General features: G+C 41.1%; 1 protein-coding gene across 6 annotated transcripts in view; it reads right to left on the bottom strand.

Moving 5' to 3' along the window:
• The window catches only part of TPK1 (thiamin pyrophosphokinase 1), a 355,980-nt gene that overhangs the window by 141,360 nt on the left and 195,842 nt on the right, over positions 1 to 18,778 (bottom strand). For 5 of the 6 annotated variants that reach the window (XM_073238288.1, XM_073238285.1, XM_073238283.1 and 2 more), the window contains exon 7: positions 13,414 to 13,560. The exons of the other annotated variant lie outside the window; for it this stretch is intronic. In XM_073238288.1, coding sequence (XP_073094389.1) covers positions 13,414 to 13,560 — 147 coding nt within the window. The remainder of the gene's footprint in view (positions 1 to 13,413; positions 13,561 to 18,778) is intronic. 6 annotated transcript variants of the gene reach the window in all.

Below are 18,778 nucleotides of genomic sequence, written 5' to 3'. Positions count from 1 at the left end.
TTTTTTTTTTTCAGGGTATACCAGCAGGCTATCTATATATTGAGCAATATATATTTAAATGCATATACCTATCTATATATATCTCCTTGAGGGCAATTCTACACTGTTCCAAAGATAGATTAATCTCCGTGTGCCAAAGTCAGCTGAACATCTTCCCATCTCGAGCTGTTGCTCTCACATTCTCTATTTCAAAGAAAGACAGTGCGCAGTTTCCTAATCTGGAATCCCGGCCACTCCACTGACTTCCCCTCCGCATTCCTCGTGAAGACTCCAGAGCACACGTCCCAACCAACTCCATCGCCTCCTCTTCATGCCCCTATTTACTTTTAAATTTACTTATTCACCATTTCTTGGATTTCTTAAAAAGCTGAATGGCCTCAATCTCTTTCTTAACCCATTTGTCCTCCATATTGCAGCCAAACTAAACTTTCTAAAATGGTAAAATAATGCCATTTCCCTGATAAAGATGCTTACTGACTTTTCCCCCCAATAGAAAGACCTTCTTCCTGAGAATGCAAACAAGTTCCTCAAACCCTTCAACCTGCAGCTGCATCTCCCATGACTCCCCAGGATCCAGCATTTGGAGTCATTGCCAATGTGCCAAAGTCTCTAAGGTCGCCTTGCCTCCACACAGGACGTTCCTTCTACATTAAATGTCTTTATTCCCTCCTTTTCCTACTTCCTTATTTCATCTCCTCTGAGAAACCATCTGTGTCATCACCACCAGCCCTGGCCCCAATCTGGATTCAACACTTTTCCCATGCCAGCCTTATAACACCCAGTGTTTCTTATGATATTTCTGGATATTGCAATTTATTCTTCTGTCCTCGGCACTAGACTGAGCAGTAGAACAGAAGTGGTGTCTTATTTCCAGTGTTCGTACCTACCAAAGTGTCTGCCATGTAACAGGTGCTTGAGGAATGTTAGTTATTGTATTCCATGCTGTACGTCAACCAAACAGAACACGACACCCACAGAATAAATGCTTAATGAGGGTTTACCTTCTTAGTTAAAAAATTAGTTTGCTTAAACATGGATAAAACCATAGAGGAAAAATTTCTAAAGAAATCTAAAGGGGACATTTGGCACCTACAAAATGAGTGTAGTATAGCTCTAGAATTTTGTTGCCTTTTTTTTTTCATTCCTGTTTTTTTTATTTTTATTTTTTTTATTTTGGTATAATTAATCTACAATTACATGAAGGACATTATGATTACTAGGCTAGGCTTTTCCCATCACCAAGTCCCCCCCCACATCCCCGTTCACAGTCACTGCCCATCAACATAGTAAGATGCTGTAAAATCACTATTTGTCTTCTCTGTGTTGCACAGCCCTCCCTGTGCCCCCCAACACTATACATGCTAATCGTAATGCCCCCTTTCTTTTCTTCCCGCCCTTATCCCTCCCTTCCCACCCATCCTCCCCAGTCCCTTTCCCTTTGGTAACTATTAGTCCATTCTTGGGTTCTGTGCTTCTGCTGCTGTTTTGCTCCTTCAGTTTTCTTTTGTCCTTATACTCCACATATGAGTGAAATCATTTGGTACTTGTCTTTCTCCACCTGGCTTATTTCACTGAGCATAATACCCTCTAGCTCCATCCATGTTGTTGCACATGGTAGGATTTGTTTTCTTCTTATGGCTGCGTAATATTCCCTTGTATATATGTACCACATCTTCTTTATCCATTCATCTACTGATGGACATTTAGGTTGCTTCCATATCTTGGTTACTGTAAATAGTGCAGCGATAAACATAGGGGTGCATCTGTCTTTTTCAAACGGAAGTGCTGCATTCTTAGGGTAAATTTGTAGAAGTGGAATTCCTGGGTCAAATGGTATTTCTATTTTGAGCATTTTGAGGAACCTCCATACTGCTTTCTATAATAATTGAACTAATTCACATTCCCACCAGCAGTGTAGGAGGGTTCCCCTTTCTCCACAACCTTGCCAACATTTGTTGTTGTTTGTCTTTTGGATGGTAGCCATCCTTACTGGTGTGAGATGATATCTCACTGTGGTTTTAATTTGCATTTCTCTGATGACAAGCGATGTGGAGCATCTTTTCATGTGTCTGTTGGCCATCTGAATTTCTTCTCTAGAGAACTGTCTATTCAGCTCCTCTGCCCATTTTTTAATTGGATTATTTGCTTTTTGTTTGTTGAGGTGTGTGAACTCTTTACATATTTTGGATGTCAACCCTTTATCGGATCTGTCATTTTCGAATATATTCTCCCATACTGTAGGATACCTTTTTGTTCTATTGACGGTGTCTTTTGCTGTACAGAAGGTTTTCAGCTTGATATAGTCCCATTTGTTCATTTTTGTGTTTGTTTCCCTTGCCTGGGGAGATATGTTTAAGAAGAGGTCACTCATGTTTATGTCTAAGAGATTTTTGCCTATGTTTTTTTCTAAGAGTTTTATGGTTTCATGACTTACATTAAGTCTTTGATACATTTCAAATTTACTTTTGTGTATGGGGTTAGACAGTGATCCAGTTTCATTCTCTTACATGTAGCTGTCCAGTTTTGCCAGGATCATCTGTTGAAGAGACTGTCATTTCCCCATTGTATGTCCATGGCCCCCGTTATCGAATATTAGTTGACCATATATGTTTGGGTTAAAGTTTGGAGTCTCTATTCTGTTCCATTGGTCTGTGGCTCTATTCTTGTGCCAGTACCAAATTGTCTTGATTACTGTGGCTTTGCAGTAGAGCTTGAAGTTGGGGAGTGAGATCCCCCCAACTTTATTCTTCCTTCTCAGGATTGCTTTAGCTATTCAGGGTCTTTGGTGTTTCCATATGAATTTTTGAACTATTTGTTCCAGTTCATTGAAGAAAGCTGTTGGTAATTTGATAGGGATTGCATCGAATCTGTATATTGCTTTGGGCAGGATGGCCATTTTGACGATATGAATTCTTCCTAGCCAAGAGCATGGGATGAGTTTCCATTTGTTAATGTCCTCTTTAATTTCTCTTAACAGTGTCTTATAGTTTTCAGGGTATAGGTCTTTCACTTCCTTAGTTAGGTTTATTCCTAGGTATTTTATTCTTTTTGATGCTATTGTGAATGGAATTGTCTTCCTGATTTCTCTTTCTATTAGTTTATTGTTAGTGTATAGGAAAGCCACAGGTTTCTGTGTTTATTTTGTATCCTGCAACTTTGCTGAATTCCGATATTAGCTCTAGTAGTTTCTGAGTGGAGTCTTTAGGGTTTTGTATGTACAATATCATGTCATCTGCAAATAGTGACAGTTTAACTTCTTATTTACCAATCTGGATTCCTTGTATTTCTTTGTTTTGTCTAATTACCATGGCCAGGACCTCCAGTACTATGTTGAATAACAGTGGGGAGAGTGGGCGTCCCTGTCTGGTTCCCAATCACAGAGGAAAAGCTTTCAGCTTCTTGCTGTTCAGTATGATGTTGGCTGTGGGTTTATCATATATGGCCTTTATTATGTTGAGGTACTTGCCCTCCATACCCATTTTATTGAGAGTTTTTATCATGAATGGATGTTGAATTTTATCGAATGCTTTTTCAGCATCTATGGAGATGATCTTGTGGTTTTTGTCTTTCTTTTTGTTGATGTGGTGGATGATGTTGATGGATTTTCAAATGTTGTACCATCCTTGCATCCATGGGATGAATCCCACTTGGTCATAGTGTACGATCCTTTTGATGTATTTTTTAATTCGGTTTGCTAATATTTTGTTGAGTATTTTTGCATCTACGTTCATCAGGGATATTGGTCTGTAGTTTTCTTCTTTGGTGGGGTGTTTGCCTGGTTTTGGTACTAGGGTGATGTTGGCTTCATAGAATGAGTTTGGGAGTATTCCCTCTTCTTCTATTTTTTTAAAACTTTAAGGAGAATGGGTATTATGTCTTCTCTGTGTGTCTGATAAAATTCCGAGGTAAATCTGTCTGGCCTGGGGGTTTTGTTCTTTGGTAGTTTTTTGATTACCGCTTCAATTTCGTTGCTGGTAATTGGTTTGTTTAGATTTTCTGTTTCTTTCTGGGTCAGTCTTGGAAGGTTGTATTTTTCTAGGAAGTTGTCCATTTCTCCTAGGTTTCCCAGCTTGTTAGCATATAGGTTTTCACTGTACTCTCTAATAATTCTTTGTATTTCTGTGGGATCCGTCATGATTTTTCCTTTCTCATTTCTGATTCTGTTGATGTGTGTTGACTCTCTTTTTCTCTTAATAAGTCTGGGTAGAGGCTTATCTATTTTGTTTATTTTCTCGAAGAACCAGCTCTTGGTTTCATTGATTTTTGCTATTGTTTTATTCTTCTCAATTTTATTTATTTCTTCTCTGATCTTTATTATGTCCCTCCTTCTGCTGACCTTAGGCCTCTTTTGTTCTTCTTTTTCCAATTTCGATAATTGTGACATTAGACCATTCATTTGGGATTGTTCTTCCTTCTTTAAATATGCCTGGATTGCTATATACTTTCCTCTTAAGACTGCTTTTGCTGTATCCCACAGTAGTTGGGGCTTTGTGTTGTTGTTGTCGTTTGTTTCCATATATTGCTGGATCTCCACTTTGATTTGGTCATTGATCCATTGATTATTTAGGAGCATGTTGTTAAGCCTCCATGTGTTTGTGAGCCTTTTTGCTTTCTTTGTACAGTTTATTTCTAGTTTTATGCCTTTGTGGTCTGAAAAGTTGGTTGGTAGGATTTCAATCTTTTGGAATTTACTGTGGCTTTTTTTGTGGCCTAGTATGTGGTCTATTCTGGAGAATGTTCCATGTGCAGTTGAGAAGAATGTGTATCCTGTTGCTTTTGGATGTAGAGTTCTGTAGATGTCTATTAGGTCCATTTGTTCTATTGTGTTGTTCAGTGCCTCTGTGTCCTTACTTATTTTCTGTCTGGTGGATCTGTCCTTTGGAGTGAGTGGTGTGTTGAAGTCTCCCAGAATGAATGCATTGCATTCTATTTCCTCCTTTAGTTCGGTTAGTATTTGTTTCACATATGTTGGTTCTCTGTATTGGGTGCATATGTATTTATAATGGTTATATCCTCTTGTTGGACTGAGCCCTTTATCATTATGTAATGTTCTTCTTTATCTTTTGTTACTTTCTTTATTTTGAAGTCTATTTTGTCTGATACTAGTATTGCAACACCTGCTTTTTTCTCTCTGTTGTTCGCATGAAATATCTTTTCCCATACCTTGACTTTAAGTCTGTGCATGTCTTTGGGTTTGAGGTGAGTGTCTTTGGGTTTGAGGTGAGTCTCTTGTAAGCAGCATATGGATGGGTCTTGCTTTTTTATCCATTCTATTACTCTGTGTCTTTTGATTGGTGCATTCAGTCCATTTACATTTAGGGTGATTATTGAAAGGTATGTACTTATTGCCATTGCAGGCTTTAAGTTTGTGGTTATGAAAGGTTCAAGGTTAGCTTCTTTACTATCTTACTGTCTAACTTAACTCGCTTATTGAGCTAATATAAACACAGTCTGATGATTCTTTATTTCTCTGCCTTCTTATTCCTCCTCCTCCCTTCTTCATATGTTGGGTGTTTTGTTCTGTGCTCTTTTTAGGAGTGCTCCCATCTAGAGCAGTCCCTATAAGATGCCCTGTAGAGGTGGTTTGTGGGAGGCAAATTCCCTCAACTTTTGCTTGTCTGGGAATTGTTTAATCCCTCCTTCATATTTAAATGATAATTGTGCTGGATACAGTAATCTTGGTTCAAGGCCCTTCTGTTTCATTGCATTAAGTATATCATGCCATTCTCTTGTGGCCTGTAGGATTTCTGTTGAGAAGTCTGATGATAGCCTGGTGGGTTTTCCTTTGTAGGTGATCTTTTTTTTCTCTATGGCTGCCTTTAATACTTTGTCCTTTTCTTTGATCTTTGTCATTTTAATTATTATGTGTCTTGGTGTTGCCCTCCTTGGATCCCTTGTCATGGGAGTTCTATGTACCTCTGTGGTCTGAGAGGCCATTTCCTCCCCTAGTTTGGGGAAGTTTTCAGAAATTATTTCTTCAAAGACATTTTCTATTCCTTTTTCTCTCTCTTCTTCTTCTGGTACCCCTATAATGCAGATATTGTTCCATTTTGATTGGTCACTCAGTTCTCTTAAAATTCTTTCATTCCTGGAGATCCTTTTATCTCTCTCTGCATCAGCTTCTCTGTGTTCCTGTTCTCTGTTTTCTAGTCCATTAATGGTCTCTTGCATCTTGTCCTTTCTCTTTTGAAGTCCTTCCAGAGCTTGTTTCATTTCTGTGTTCTCCCTCCTTAGTTGTTGCATATTTCTCTGCAAGTCCATCAGCATGGTTATGACTTTTGTTTTGAATTATTTTTCAGGAAGACTGGCTAAATGTATCTCCCCGGGTTCCTTTTCAGGGGAAGATGTAGCAGATGTTGAAGCTGTCTGGGTTAGTCTTGTCTGTATCAAATTTTTTTGCCTTTTCATGTTGATAGGTGCAGTGGTGAGCTATTGTCTTTCTGTCAGCTGGGAGAGCTGAGGCTTTCCACTTGCTCCTGGCCTTTTTTTACTGGGAGAACTGCGACCCCTAGTGGCTTGTGTTGGGCAACTGTGTGTAGACTGAGTCTCTGTACTTTGCCTGGCCGGTATGGAGGAAGCTCCCTTGCTGTGGGCATGGCCAGCCTCAGGCTTCTGCTCTGCTATGGCGGGGCCCCGGAGGGGTAATGGACAGGGGGCTGTTTGGCTGTTTACCTCCGTAAGGGGTCTCAGAGCTGTTGCCCAGGGGGTTAGTGCGTCCGGAGTTCCCTGGAATTTCCAGCTGCTGGACTGTGATCCAGAATGCTTCCGTCCAGCTGTGGGGTCCCTGTCCCTTTAAGACTTTCAAAAAGCACTTGCTTTTCTTTGTCACAGGGGCACCAGCTTTGCAACCTGCTCAAAGATCTTGCTGCCCTGTTTCCCTAGTTTCCAGCACCCCATGCATGCACTGTGTCTGCGCTCTGGTCCGGATGGCTGGGGCTGGGTGTTCAGCAGCCCTGGGCTCCCTCTCCCTCCCCACTCTGACTCCTCTCCTCCCACCAGGAGCTGGGAGGAGGGGCCCTCGGGTCCCGCCGGGCTGCGGCTTGTATTTTACCCCTTTCACCAGGCGCTGGGCTCTCGCACAAGTGGATGCAGTCTGGCTGTTGTCCTGTGTCTTCTGGTCTCTCTTTTAGGATTAGTTGTATTTGTTGTATTTTCAAGAATATATATGTTTTTGGGAGGAGATTCCCACTGTCCTACTCACGCCGCCATCTTGGCTCTGCCTCCGAATTTTGTTGTCTTTTGCACAATAAATGTAATTAATTTTTCCTACCAACATGTGTAAGGCTAACACATTCTTCTAAACAGCATAGGCTTTTGTTTTACAATTTTAAAATGCCATGTAGAGGAGGGGGAAGAAAAGCACACAGAAGAGGAAAGAAGAAAAACAGAGAATGGTCATGGAAACATTTTCCCTAGAAAGCTCAGCCAAGTTTGAAGCAAGGGGAAAGATGTGTGTCTGCATGTACTGCATGTGCAGAGGGATATGTGGTCCTGGCATGGTAGACAGACAAGCCAAAGGCAAGGAGTAAGCAAGGCAAGGACCCAGTTTGAAGGTAACGTGCGTTTTGGTCAGACATTGAGTGGCTGCCCCTTCCCAGCGAAGGAGGCTCAGGTGGGAGTTGGACAGGGGAAGGAATGGCAACAGCAATTTGCCTTATGGAAGAGGACGGGGACGTTGCAAGAGCCCGACGTGGCCGGCCATCCTTAGCTCCGAAACGCCTGGCAGTGCTCATGTGGCCTACTGCCGCATACAGTCTGCTTCTCTTCCAGCACAAATGTTGTTGCTGAGAAATACTGTGCATGCCCTTGGGCAAGTCACTTTACCTTTAAGCCCTGCAATTGCTCCTCTATAAAATGATCTTTAAGGCTTTATATGGTTTGCATTAATATTTAAATGGTACTATGTTACTATATAGTTTACAGTAGAAATTATAAAAGGCCAACTGACAACAGAAATTACATGAGGAGAAGATACAGGGCGAGAATGAAACAGTAATGGCCATTCAAAGAAGAGACATGTTGGGTAATCAGTGGTGAGGACTCAGGGTTGTCCAGAACTGCCTCTCTGTCCAAGTCACCCTGAGAGTCACTTTTCTGGTGTCATCACTGATGAGTTTGAGCTGGGCATGTGGACATGTGGGTGGACAGGTCCAAACCCTCAGTTCTCCGCAGAAACCATCATGCATGCCAAATTAACATCATGAATGTTCAGCGTCTTTTTATCAGACTATTAACATATTTCTGCCAGATTCATTACCAGCATTACAAACGTATAATGCATAAAATGCCAGGTATTGATAGACTAAATAATTGGTCTAGTGAAAGAAAGAAAACAAGTAGTAAATACGACTAAGATCATGAGGAAGAAATATTTATATCATATTTAGAAGTTTGTTCAAGTGAGATAAAAACTGACAGAAATCTTCTCTGTAACAACCGTTCTCTCACATCAGATGCTGGAATCCTGAATAGGAATCACTGAACAAGGTTTAGGATAATGTAAAAGGCACGCCCTATTAACTCTTGGACATCTCATTTCTTGGTCATAAATCCTATTAACTTGTATTACCAACTGCCATAAAACTTGCAGATAATAGATAATTTATGCTCAGTGTACAGAAGCTAATGTTTCTGTACTCCTGAGAAGCAAAGGACCAGAAAATGAGAAAGTATGTGTGTGAAACCCCGAGCAGCTCGCACCCGGCGTGGTCGGCATGATGAACACGGCTGGGATCACCTGGCTGTCTTCGTCAGGCGTGTAGCCATCTACTCCTGGATATTGGGAATGTTTCACATGTAAAATGTTTCTCACTGATATCATAACATCTCCTACTCATAAAAGGTCATGGTCCCTTATTCAGAACACATTTTTGGAAGTAAAATAGACCTGCCAACTGGCTGTTGTTATTCATTGCCCAGTTTTACAATGTCTGTGGATAACCACCAGCCTCTGGACTGCATCTCTTTTTGCATGTAGTCTATTAACCCCACGAAGGAGCAAGCATAGGGTGACAAACGGGAGAAGTGTTGAGGAAAACACGCCAGTTGTGTGACTGGAGGATCTGACCCACTTTCCTCACAGTTTTGTTATGAAGCTCAAATAAGATGCTTATTTTAAAAGTTCCCAAATTATCTTCTTTCAAGAATAGCTATTTGTTCACTTTAATTAAAAAATAAATTAAGAAATTTCATACCATTCTCTATTTGACACTGATGCATAACATACTAGGTTGATTTTTTTGAACCTAGCTCCACAATACTTAAAAACGGTTACAATTTATGGTGTTTCTACTAATTATGATTAGCGATCTTGGAAAGTCCTCTTAACAGTGAACAGTATCCATAGACACCCTTTCTGAATAAACCCCCAGAATACGCATACTGTCTGACATCTAATACGTCTGTATACCCAGTACACGGATAACGTTTACGACACAGTTACATGAAAATATACTTGGCAGGGTCAGTTTGGCTCCAAGGATGCGAGTCCTACTTCCAGGAGGTAGAATGCTTCTATGCAGAAGTTTTAGTACAGCTTTTGATTTTTAGTGTTCGTACATTTGTAAGTGTACCTTTAAAACTGCTCAGGTGTAGTACACTACGTGAGATTGGTTCACATATTAAACCCTCAAAGGTACTCATTTTGACTTTTGCATTTGTATGACTAATTGTCTCACTAACTACTACTTCCCTCCCTAAAAGTGACTGAAGAGCAGGGACCCAGGATGTGTCTCCAGGAAGACTTCCCTGGAATCGAGCATCAAAGAGGAGCAACGCCAGCCCTCGGCTCCAGAGGCGGAAGCGCGTGCTAACAGGGTCACTCCTCTACTTGACGGAGGGCGTGGCCTTGCCTGAGCCTCCGGCCCCACACTACGTAATAATTGCTTTTTCTAGTGGTTTCAATCAGACAAAATCCAGATCAACAGAAAGAAAATCTAAAGGGCATTCTTTTGGGGCATACAGGACATGCAAGTACTCTCAACATGGCTGTATTTGGAGAACTGGGGATTCTGCTCTAACAATGAGCTAAAGATGAACATACTTTACAAAAAAAGAAAAGAAATGTTCCTAGAAATTACATAGGGTCATGATTCCAAACTTCAGTGGCAGTTTGACAGACAGGTTCTGTGCTCACGTGAAGTCTCCTCTCCCAGGACCACAGCCTTCCTTTCCTAGACTGCCTTGCAGGTGGGCTGTTGCGGCCAAACTATGTTCCCATACACCAGAGGTGACACAAGATGCATGTACGTGGTGCCACTCCCTAGCAGTCCTTTCTCCTGCCCCCACAGCATTCCTGATGGCCTGGACAGGGAGTGGAGGGGGCTGCCCAAACCAACCAGGTATTCCATTCATGAGACCTTCAGTTAAGCCTCTGAGATTTGGGGGCTAAAATCAGTCAGTGCAGGACCTGACTTATGGAAGTGGTATGGCAGATGAATCCCCTGACCAACTTCAAGCAATAAAAAATGCTAGGAATAAAACATTAAAAGGAATCTTTTAAAATGCATCAAACATCTGTTTTGTTTTTTAAAGACCACTCAGAAGCCAAAAAACCTAAGTTTCGACTGAAGACTTTTAAATATTTTGACTCTATCTTTTAAATATTTGGTGTTTATCAAATCAGATGATCTTGAACTTCAGTTTGGAAAGACTCCAAGTATGGAAGGTCATCAGCAGACAAGGCCCAAGGCCTGCCCAAGGACTGAGTAAAAGGAGATTGCACCACATAAACACAGTCAGTGTAAGCATGAATATAAGTAACACTCCCTCTGGACTGCTAGGAAAACTGCCCCACCAAACCTTGGCACTGGGTTGCTGAGACGAGGCAGCCAGTCCCCTCTGAGTGTCTGTAACCGGAAGTCAAACTCCAGAATTCACACTACTTAGAAGGTCCCCAAAAATCTCAAATAAGATGTCCTCAGTTACTAGTGCCTATAAATAATTGGGCCAGGAGTCCACTCTCACTTCTTTATGGACTCACTTTTAACTCACATTTCAAATAATTCCCACAGGTAAAGTTCCCAGAAATATGAGGTCATGGCCAAAAATCACAAAACACAGAAGGAATCAAGGTTACAAAATATAAAAGCCAAAGTGGATATAAAAGACAGCTGACTTACAAAGACTGAAGATATTAGAATTATTCTAGACTACAAAATAAGTATGACAATTATTTTAAGAAAGAGTCTTGAAAATGTGAGTAAAGGGCAAGCCTATAAAAAGAAGACTCATAGCAGGAATGAAAAACTCATTGGCTGGGTAGCAGCAAAACAGAAACAACTGAAGTAGCAAAATAGAAACAAGAGTGGAGTGGAATCCAAGTGATGAAGAGCTTCAGAAGGCAGCCCAGAGAGATTGTGACAGAAAGCATGAAAGAGGAGTTTTGCGATATAAATGATGCAATTAGAGGATCTTAAATACATTTAAGTGGAGTTGCAGAAGAAGGGGGACAAAGAATAGGGCAGAGACAGTATTTGAAAGCATAAAGGCTGAGAGTTTTCCAAACTGATTTCAGATGACAATCTGCAGATGGAGCAAATTCAAGGACTTCTCAGTGAAACACATTTTAGGAAGTCCACAGCTATACACATGGCAGGGAAGGGCCAGAACGTCAGAACAGTGGAAAGATCTTAAGAGCAGAGTCATTTTTCAGATGTGACTTTTTCTGTCAGTTAATCTTCCAATATTACTTTTTAAAAATTACTGGACTGCAGCTTTAACTAACTAGCAATCTATTAACTAGGGCATCCACACAGAGAAAGTTAGTTAACTACTTTAGCAATGATCTTATCAGCTCAATGTAACATGATAAAGCTCAGTGATTCACAATGGTACATTTCACACTTCAGTTATTACAAGTATTTAACCTACCTAAAAGAAATCTAAGAAGTGTATCTGTGCATGTCACACCTTAATGGAAACCTTTTAATGACTTCCCATAATGGCAAAATAGCTCACACTCCATTGTGTAGAATTCAAGGCTCTTTATAATCAGGAATCCTAACTAGTTTTCTAGTCTCATCTCCTGGTATTTTTCCATACAGCTGCACGGAACAGATCCTAACATACCCTGCATCTTTGTCTTTCTTTAGTGGCTCCTTCTGACTTGAATGGCTTTCCCATCTCCCACAACAAACATCTACTCATCCTTGAAGATTCTGCTGCAGTGTAAGCTCAACACACTGTATATTCCATGAAACAAGAGGTTCTGGCATATAGCAAGTGCTCAATAAATATTTGCAGAATCAACTGAGTGAATAAACTCTGAGTGCCTCTGGGGAGGCTTTCCTTACCACACTCATGACCAAATTATATAATCTTTCATCTTGTTTATATGTCAGTCTTTTTATATTGTTTTATGTTTATGTTTTTATAAATGATGCCTTCATTGGACATGTACTAGAGAGCAAAGATTATATGCTACTATTTCTGTGAATCCTCGACTGTTTAGCAGAGTAACAGATAAATAGCAGGCACGCCGTAACTGTTGACTAAGTAAATGGACAGTATGGAGTTAGAAAACTGCATTCTTCAGTTCTGTTTCTACATCCCATAGAAAGTAAACAAAGCTAGACAATGCAAAGAACAAGACAAAGATGCAAAACTGGCTGAACAGTGGTGAGTATAGATTATACTTACAATACTAACCACACAACAATTTTTTAGGTAATGACATGCTACAGATGATGGACAGCAGATGGGGTAGAAACAATACTCTAAGTAGTACATTACAATGACAGGCAAACAAGAAAAAACCTGTCCTCTGTCTTTCAAGAATGTTACCAAATGATTAGATTTCAGACTAAAATCCACTGATCAATCTTATAAAACTTGTTTATTTTAAAAAGAATTCTTTTCTAAGTGCTAGACTGATAGAAAAATTCCTTGATGTTTGTCATTGGAAATGAAATCATGACATTATTAGACATTTATCCTGCAGAAGTAAAATTAATAAGCAGGCGACTTATGAAGGCTAAACGCTAAAGATTTTCTTTTAAGTGCTTAACAAAAATCAAATCCAGTTTCCAATTATAATGACAACACTAAAAATATATGAGAATTCCACTTGAAATATTTACCAAGTTTTATGTTTCTTTTGTGGAGATTTTTCTCAAGTGGCACTCAACGTTCAGCTGCTCAAAATGCGAAAGTGCTGAATTTAATTCTTAGTCAATTTAATTAAAAGTTACAAGATTTTTTTTCCTGGGAGCCATGAAATGAAAACTCTGAGAAACTGTATTTTTTTGCTCACTGACTTTTTAGAGGCAGTAGACTAAAGTAGGCACAAATAAGACACAGGGTCAATGTCACTCATAGCAGCAAGGGGCTGATGTTCTGATGTTTTCTCCTCGTCAACCCTAATGTCAAAAGTGTCATGGAAGCAAAGAGCTGACATATTCATTCTTCACTTACTGGTTGGAGCAGGTAGATGAGAGATTCCCCTTGGATTATTATAACCGGCAAAGTAGAGATGCAAGTCACTTCATACAAGGTGCTCACGGATGCCATAATCTGGTCAAAACGCCCAGCAAGTCCTCCCAGTGTCACAATCATATCTACCTAAGTAAGCAAGGCAAAAGAAAACTGGGAGTCACATGTTTAAAGAATTTGAAGTACTTAAATAGCATCAGACACCCAAATAGAGAGTTCAGTACTATATTTTATTTGATAAGCCATAAAGAAATGGCAGCTGTTGTTCAAATGAAGGAATTAGGTTACTTGTTCCAGGTCACATAATGGGTGAGTGGCAGAGTCAAGTTTGAAGACCAGCTCTTTCACGTACAAATTTTAAGGTTTTCCCACCTGCCTATTCACTTGGAAAACTATCCGACTGTCCCTTTAAAGCTGTGTTGCTTCCATCAGGAAGTCTCCCCTGATTCCGCAGCCGGAGCCTCCGCTACACCTGTGGGCATGTCCTTCATCACACCGCACACACTGCAGCCTGTTTCATAGGCTTGTCATCCCACGAGCATTCAAGCACCTGGGGAACCTGTATTGTCTTTTCGCTGAACCTAGCATGTTGCCGAGACTCTCTGTACCTCCTTTTTACATTCATGTGTAAAGACAGGGTAGTTATGCCCAAATCATAGGGTTGTTGGGAGGATTGAAGGAGATAATTAAATGAAAGTGTAAATTATCTAGAACATGTTCATAACACAGGGATTGTTTAAAAGATGTTAGCAACTCTTCTATTACATTTATTATTTTTGGTATTATTTACACTTTTAATATTTTTGCCATTGTTCTATGTAGTTTAGTATGTTATTTTTCACCTAACTCCTTCAGGAGGGCATTTTCTTTAAACGTTCTCCCATTGTTGGAAATACATTTCTGGGATACTTGTATGTAAAACTACTGTGATGCTTTGCTTATATGAATGATAATGGATAAACCAGCTCTGCAGGGAAGACAGAGAGTGTCCTCCTGAATAACTAGCATGCCATGGCCTTCAGGAGAGTGCAAAAAGAGGTGCTGCCTCCTCTCTCGATCCCTGCTTTTCCTTCTGCCGGTCAACTTAGTCCTTAATGTGCAGCATAGTCAGAGCTGGTGCACTGATCATCGAAGGGGAAGAACTGAAGAGCTTAATTAGAACATTGGAAGAAGACCTTACATGCTATGCCTTAATGATCATCATTCTATCTAGAATGAAACAGAAACTGTTCAAAAATACTGAGTATTTGTTTTTGAGGTTTTAAAATAGTTCATTAAAGAAAGCTTAAATATTTCAAACAATATGGCTTCTCTCTCACTTACCAACTTTACATCTCCCTGTAGGGCCCCGGAAGATGACTGGTTAGCCAGAGACGGGTAAGAGTCCTCAAGGGAGGAACAGCCTAAGACAGGCACAGTCGCAGGGGGGCCATCAGGTGAGAAACTGGGGATCAACAGAGGGGAGGCTTAGAACCTCAACCCCGTTTTGAGAGGAATCTTCTGCATCCGTGGATGTTTTATTGCCCTTGTCCAGCTTGGATTAACACTTAGTCTACAGGCACACACCTGATCATCTACATTTGCCCTCTTACAGCACTAAATTACGTTTTCTACCTTTATCTTGCATGTATCTACCACTTCAGCATTTTATTAAAATAATAATAATAATAATAATAATAATAATAAAGGGAGAAATGTGGGATTCACATATAAATCATGTATAAAAATCAAACAAATATTCATATTTGACCTGATTGTTTATAGTTCATAATGAGTGATCAAAACCAAAAGTTTCTGTGATGACTGCCCTTGTACTGTTCACCATGTAAGAACTTATTTACTATGTAAGAATTTGTTCACCATGTAAGAACTTGTTTGTTATGCTTCAGAAGATTGGAGACTGACAAGAATTAGGCTGGGGGTGGATTAATGATTGTAGATTGAGCATTGACTCCCCTATACAGAATTTTATTGTTGTTAACAACCATTTCATGAATAAATATGAGAGATGCCCTCTCAAAAAAAAAAAAAAAAGCTTAAATAACATTTATTCCCTATAGATGCCATGATTTTGGAAGAATAACATGCTACCCAAGCACCAGCAGATCCTGCTCAGTCCCTGGAGGAACAACAGTGGTATGAGCTCCATGAGGCCAAAGGCATTTCTCTGGTCCACTGGTTATGGTCCAGGTCCTATGCACAGTGTCTAACACACACGAGATCTGCAAGTGTTTGATGAATGAAAAAATGAACACATTACAAGAAAGGACAGGTCAGCCTGAAAAGGAAATAGATTAATTCCCATACTGTGAGAATGTAAAAATCAGAATCGGATTCCATAAAAGCAGAAAGTACGTTACAAAGAAGAACCTATTTCTGACTTTATCAGATCGTAGGGAGAAGGAGAATTTTTACTTTGGGTGTTTCAAGTTAAAACAACAGTATTTTAAGACAGGTGCCCCTCATATTTATAGGACTTAATACTACTTATGGAGATCTTTCTAGAACTCTAAGAATCAGATTTAGGGCCCAGGCCAGGCACCTTGGAAGCATATACTCCTAAAGCATTACATAAGCAAAGGCAGGCACCTCTGTACCCCTTCAGGGGAAAGGGGTAACGTGTACACAATTAGGCTAAGACCTACCAAGAAGACGGCTTTGTTTGGGGGTGTCAAGCCCAGTAAGTGGCCTCTAACCATATTGAGGAGGCCTTTTTAGTAAGGCCACTTCAGACTAGAGGGGAAGGGCCCAAACATTATCTGTGACTTCAGGTAAACTAAAAAGAATTTGCTTTCAGTAGAAGAGGACAACATTAAAGGAAGTTACATATGAAGGATTGAGAAGAGAAAGTGCTCAGGCTCTTTCCCATATGGTCTCTTCCCACCCACATAATCCTAAATTCACATCAGAAGAAAGGCCTATGTGGGTCTGGAAGAGCTTCTTAAGGTTCTTGGTGTTTCACCTGCTCTAAGCCTCAAGGGATCCACCACCTTCGAGGGTGAATTCAATCCCCATCTCCTACACTGGGATGTGAAGATGATGAGCAACACCTGTAAATCAGTGCACGCATTCTTCAAAATAAAGAGGCAGCAAGATTAGTTCTCATTACTAGCCATTGTCCTACAGGAAGTATTTAGGGAGACTGATGAAACATGAGAGAAAGGGTGCAAGCTGCAGGGGGTGGCGCAGAGCCAGCCCAGGGCCTTTCTGCACCTTGAGCTCTTGCCACGAGTAGGGTCCCTGATATGGAGACAGACGGGAGAAAAGAAAGGAGGCAGAGACCACCCCTGATATTTACATAGGTTCTACAAGGCTAGATTTATGTCTTAAGGACAATAATGCCACTGGGACAGTGTGCAGACTGCCCGGGTGCCTGTTCCACGTGGATCCAAAGCCCTAGGCATTCATGTCTAGTACCACCCAGCATACTGTAAATTTTTAAAACTTTCTAGTTTCCTGATGCCTCACTATTCCTGAAGCAGGCCGTGAGCACATGGCCCAGGTGAACAGGTACCCAGGCTGATAAGGCTGGTCCCTGCCACAGTCCCCCTTTTTGTCCTCCCCTGACTGGGACCGAGTTAGTGATGCTCAAGCACACGGATGAAACCGTCCCGTGCTTTCGCTTGCACACTTGCCCTGCCCCCCCAAGAGGCACATCCCATGGGGACCCCCCCTCTCTCTTCGCCTGCACTCACCTGCCTGGTGGGGCCTGCTCTCTGCATGTCTTCCCATGGGGCTCCCTGCATGACACACTGTGCCTTCTAGGACCCGTAAGCAGGATAGACCCTTTAATTTCCTAGGCCTCTCCATGGTGTTGAGTCTCCCTGCGTCTGCATCAGACTGATGGTCAAAACTCCCAATTTAAGTAACATGATTAGTCCTTACAGCACGCCCACCTTGTGACCGCTGATATTCTCATGTATCTCCCTTTCTAGAAGGAGGCCTACACAGCACAGATGCCAGCTGCAGTATTTTCTGTATGGCAGACATGTATTTACTGAGCCTCCCCTAAGCATATAAAAACTCAGCAAAATCCGAATAAATAACCAGAGAGGCAGGATGCTAATGATTAGGCTGAGTTAAACTCTAATTCGTACAAAACAGTACTTCTATACTTGGCAAAAGTTCCAATGGTTTGTGGCTTTTGAAAAGAATCATTTATTTCACATTGTTACTTCAGGTAATATTATCGATCATTTACCATGTGTTAGGAACTATCCTAAACCCTTAGGATGTTTCGGTAAAGAAGGCAGACAGCCCTGCTCATGGAGTTGATATTCACATGGAGGATAATACAGAACGAATAAAAATAAAAAGTATAGTAGTATGTGAAAAGGCGGTAAGTGCTAACAGAGACTGGAGTAGGGGGAGGGGGATAAAAACGCTGGGCTGGGAGGGTCCTTCAACTTTAAGTAAGCTCGCTAGGTAGGCTGTGTGGGAAGAGGAAGGGCAGAGCGCAAAGACCTGATGGAGATGAGAGAGTTGGCCACGGATACGGACAGCTGGGGCAGCACGCTTCCGAAAGCAGACTGCTTTAAGGCCCCGAGGGAGTGACACGACTCCAAGCATTTCCAGGGAGTCTCGGGAGGCTAGCTGCTAGAATCAAATGAGAAATTGGTATAAGAAATCAGAGTAAAATGTAAGTGCTAGATCTGCATAGAGACCTGTTAAGCCATTCTTAAGTCCATGACGGTTATTAGCATTAAATGGGGAGCCACTCTGAATAGGGGAATGACATCATCTATATGTTTAAAAATGGCACCATGCTGGGAGTGCTGAGAATAAACCATGTGGAGGAAATGAAGAAAGCCAGGAGACCAGGGAGAGATTATCATATAAACACAGACGAGATTGGCAGGCCCTGCCACTCCATCAAAAACTATTACCAGTGGCACAGTCGTTGCAAAACCCAATGCTCAATTCTTAGTTCGGATATTTTTTGATTCATGAGCAACATCTGACCAATCCACTCTCCCTCTCTCCTGGATAGAATTCCGTCCAGGATGGACTTCCAGAAAACCATTTTCTCTTGATCTCACTGGTTGGTCTTTCTCAGCCTCCTCTGCCAACCTATTAACTTTGGAGCAGCCCGGGGAAAAGCTCTTGATTATCTTCTCTTCTGTCCTTAATTTTCTCTCTTGCTGCTCTCATGCAGGCTTGTGGCCTTAAATAGCATCTATGTCAACACTTCCTGGATGTGTAGCTCCAGGCAGAACTCTCTCCTGAACTCCAAGCTCATGCAGCCACTTGCTTACCTGACATCTGCACCTGTATGTCCAGTAGAGATGGCTAAGGGAATGTGATCTTTCCTCCAATCATATTCTCCTGCTGTCTTCCCCAAATCAGC

The sequence above is a fragment of the Manis javanica genome, chromosome 6, assembly GCF_040802235.1.
Source record: "Manis javanica isolate MJ-LG chromosome 6, MJ_LKY, whole genome shotgun sequence".
NCBI lineage: Eukaryota > Metazoa > Chordata > Mammalia > Pholidota > Manidae > Manis > Manis javanica.
Note: the sequence above shows the minus strand (reverse complement) of the source record. Positions and strands in the feature narration are given on the sequence as shown.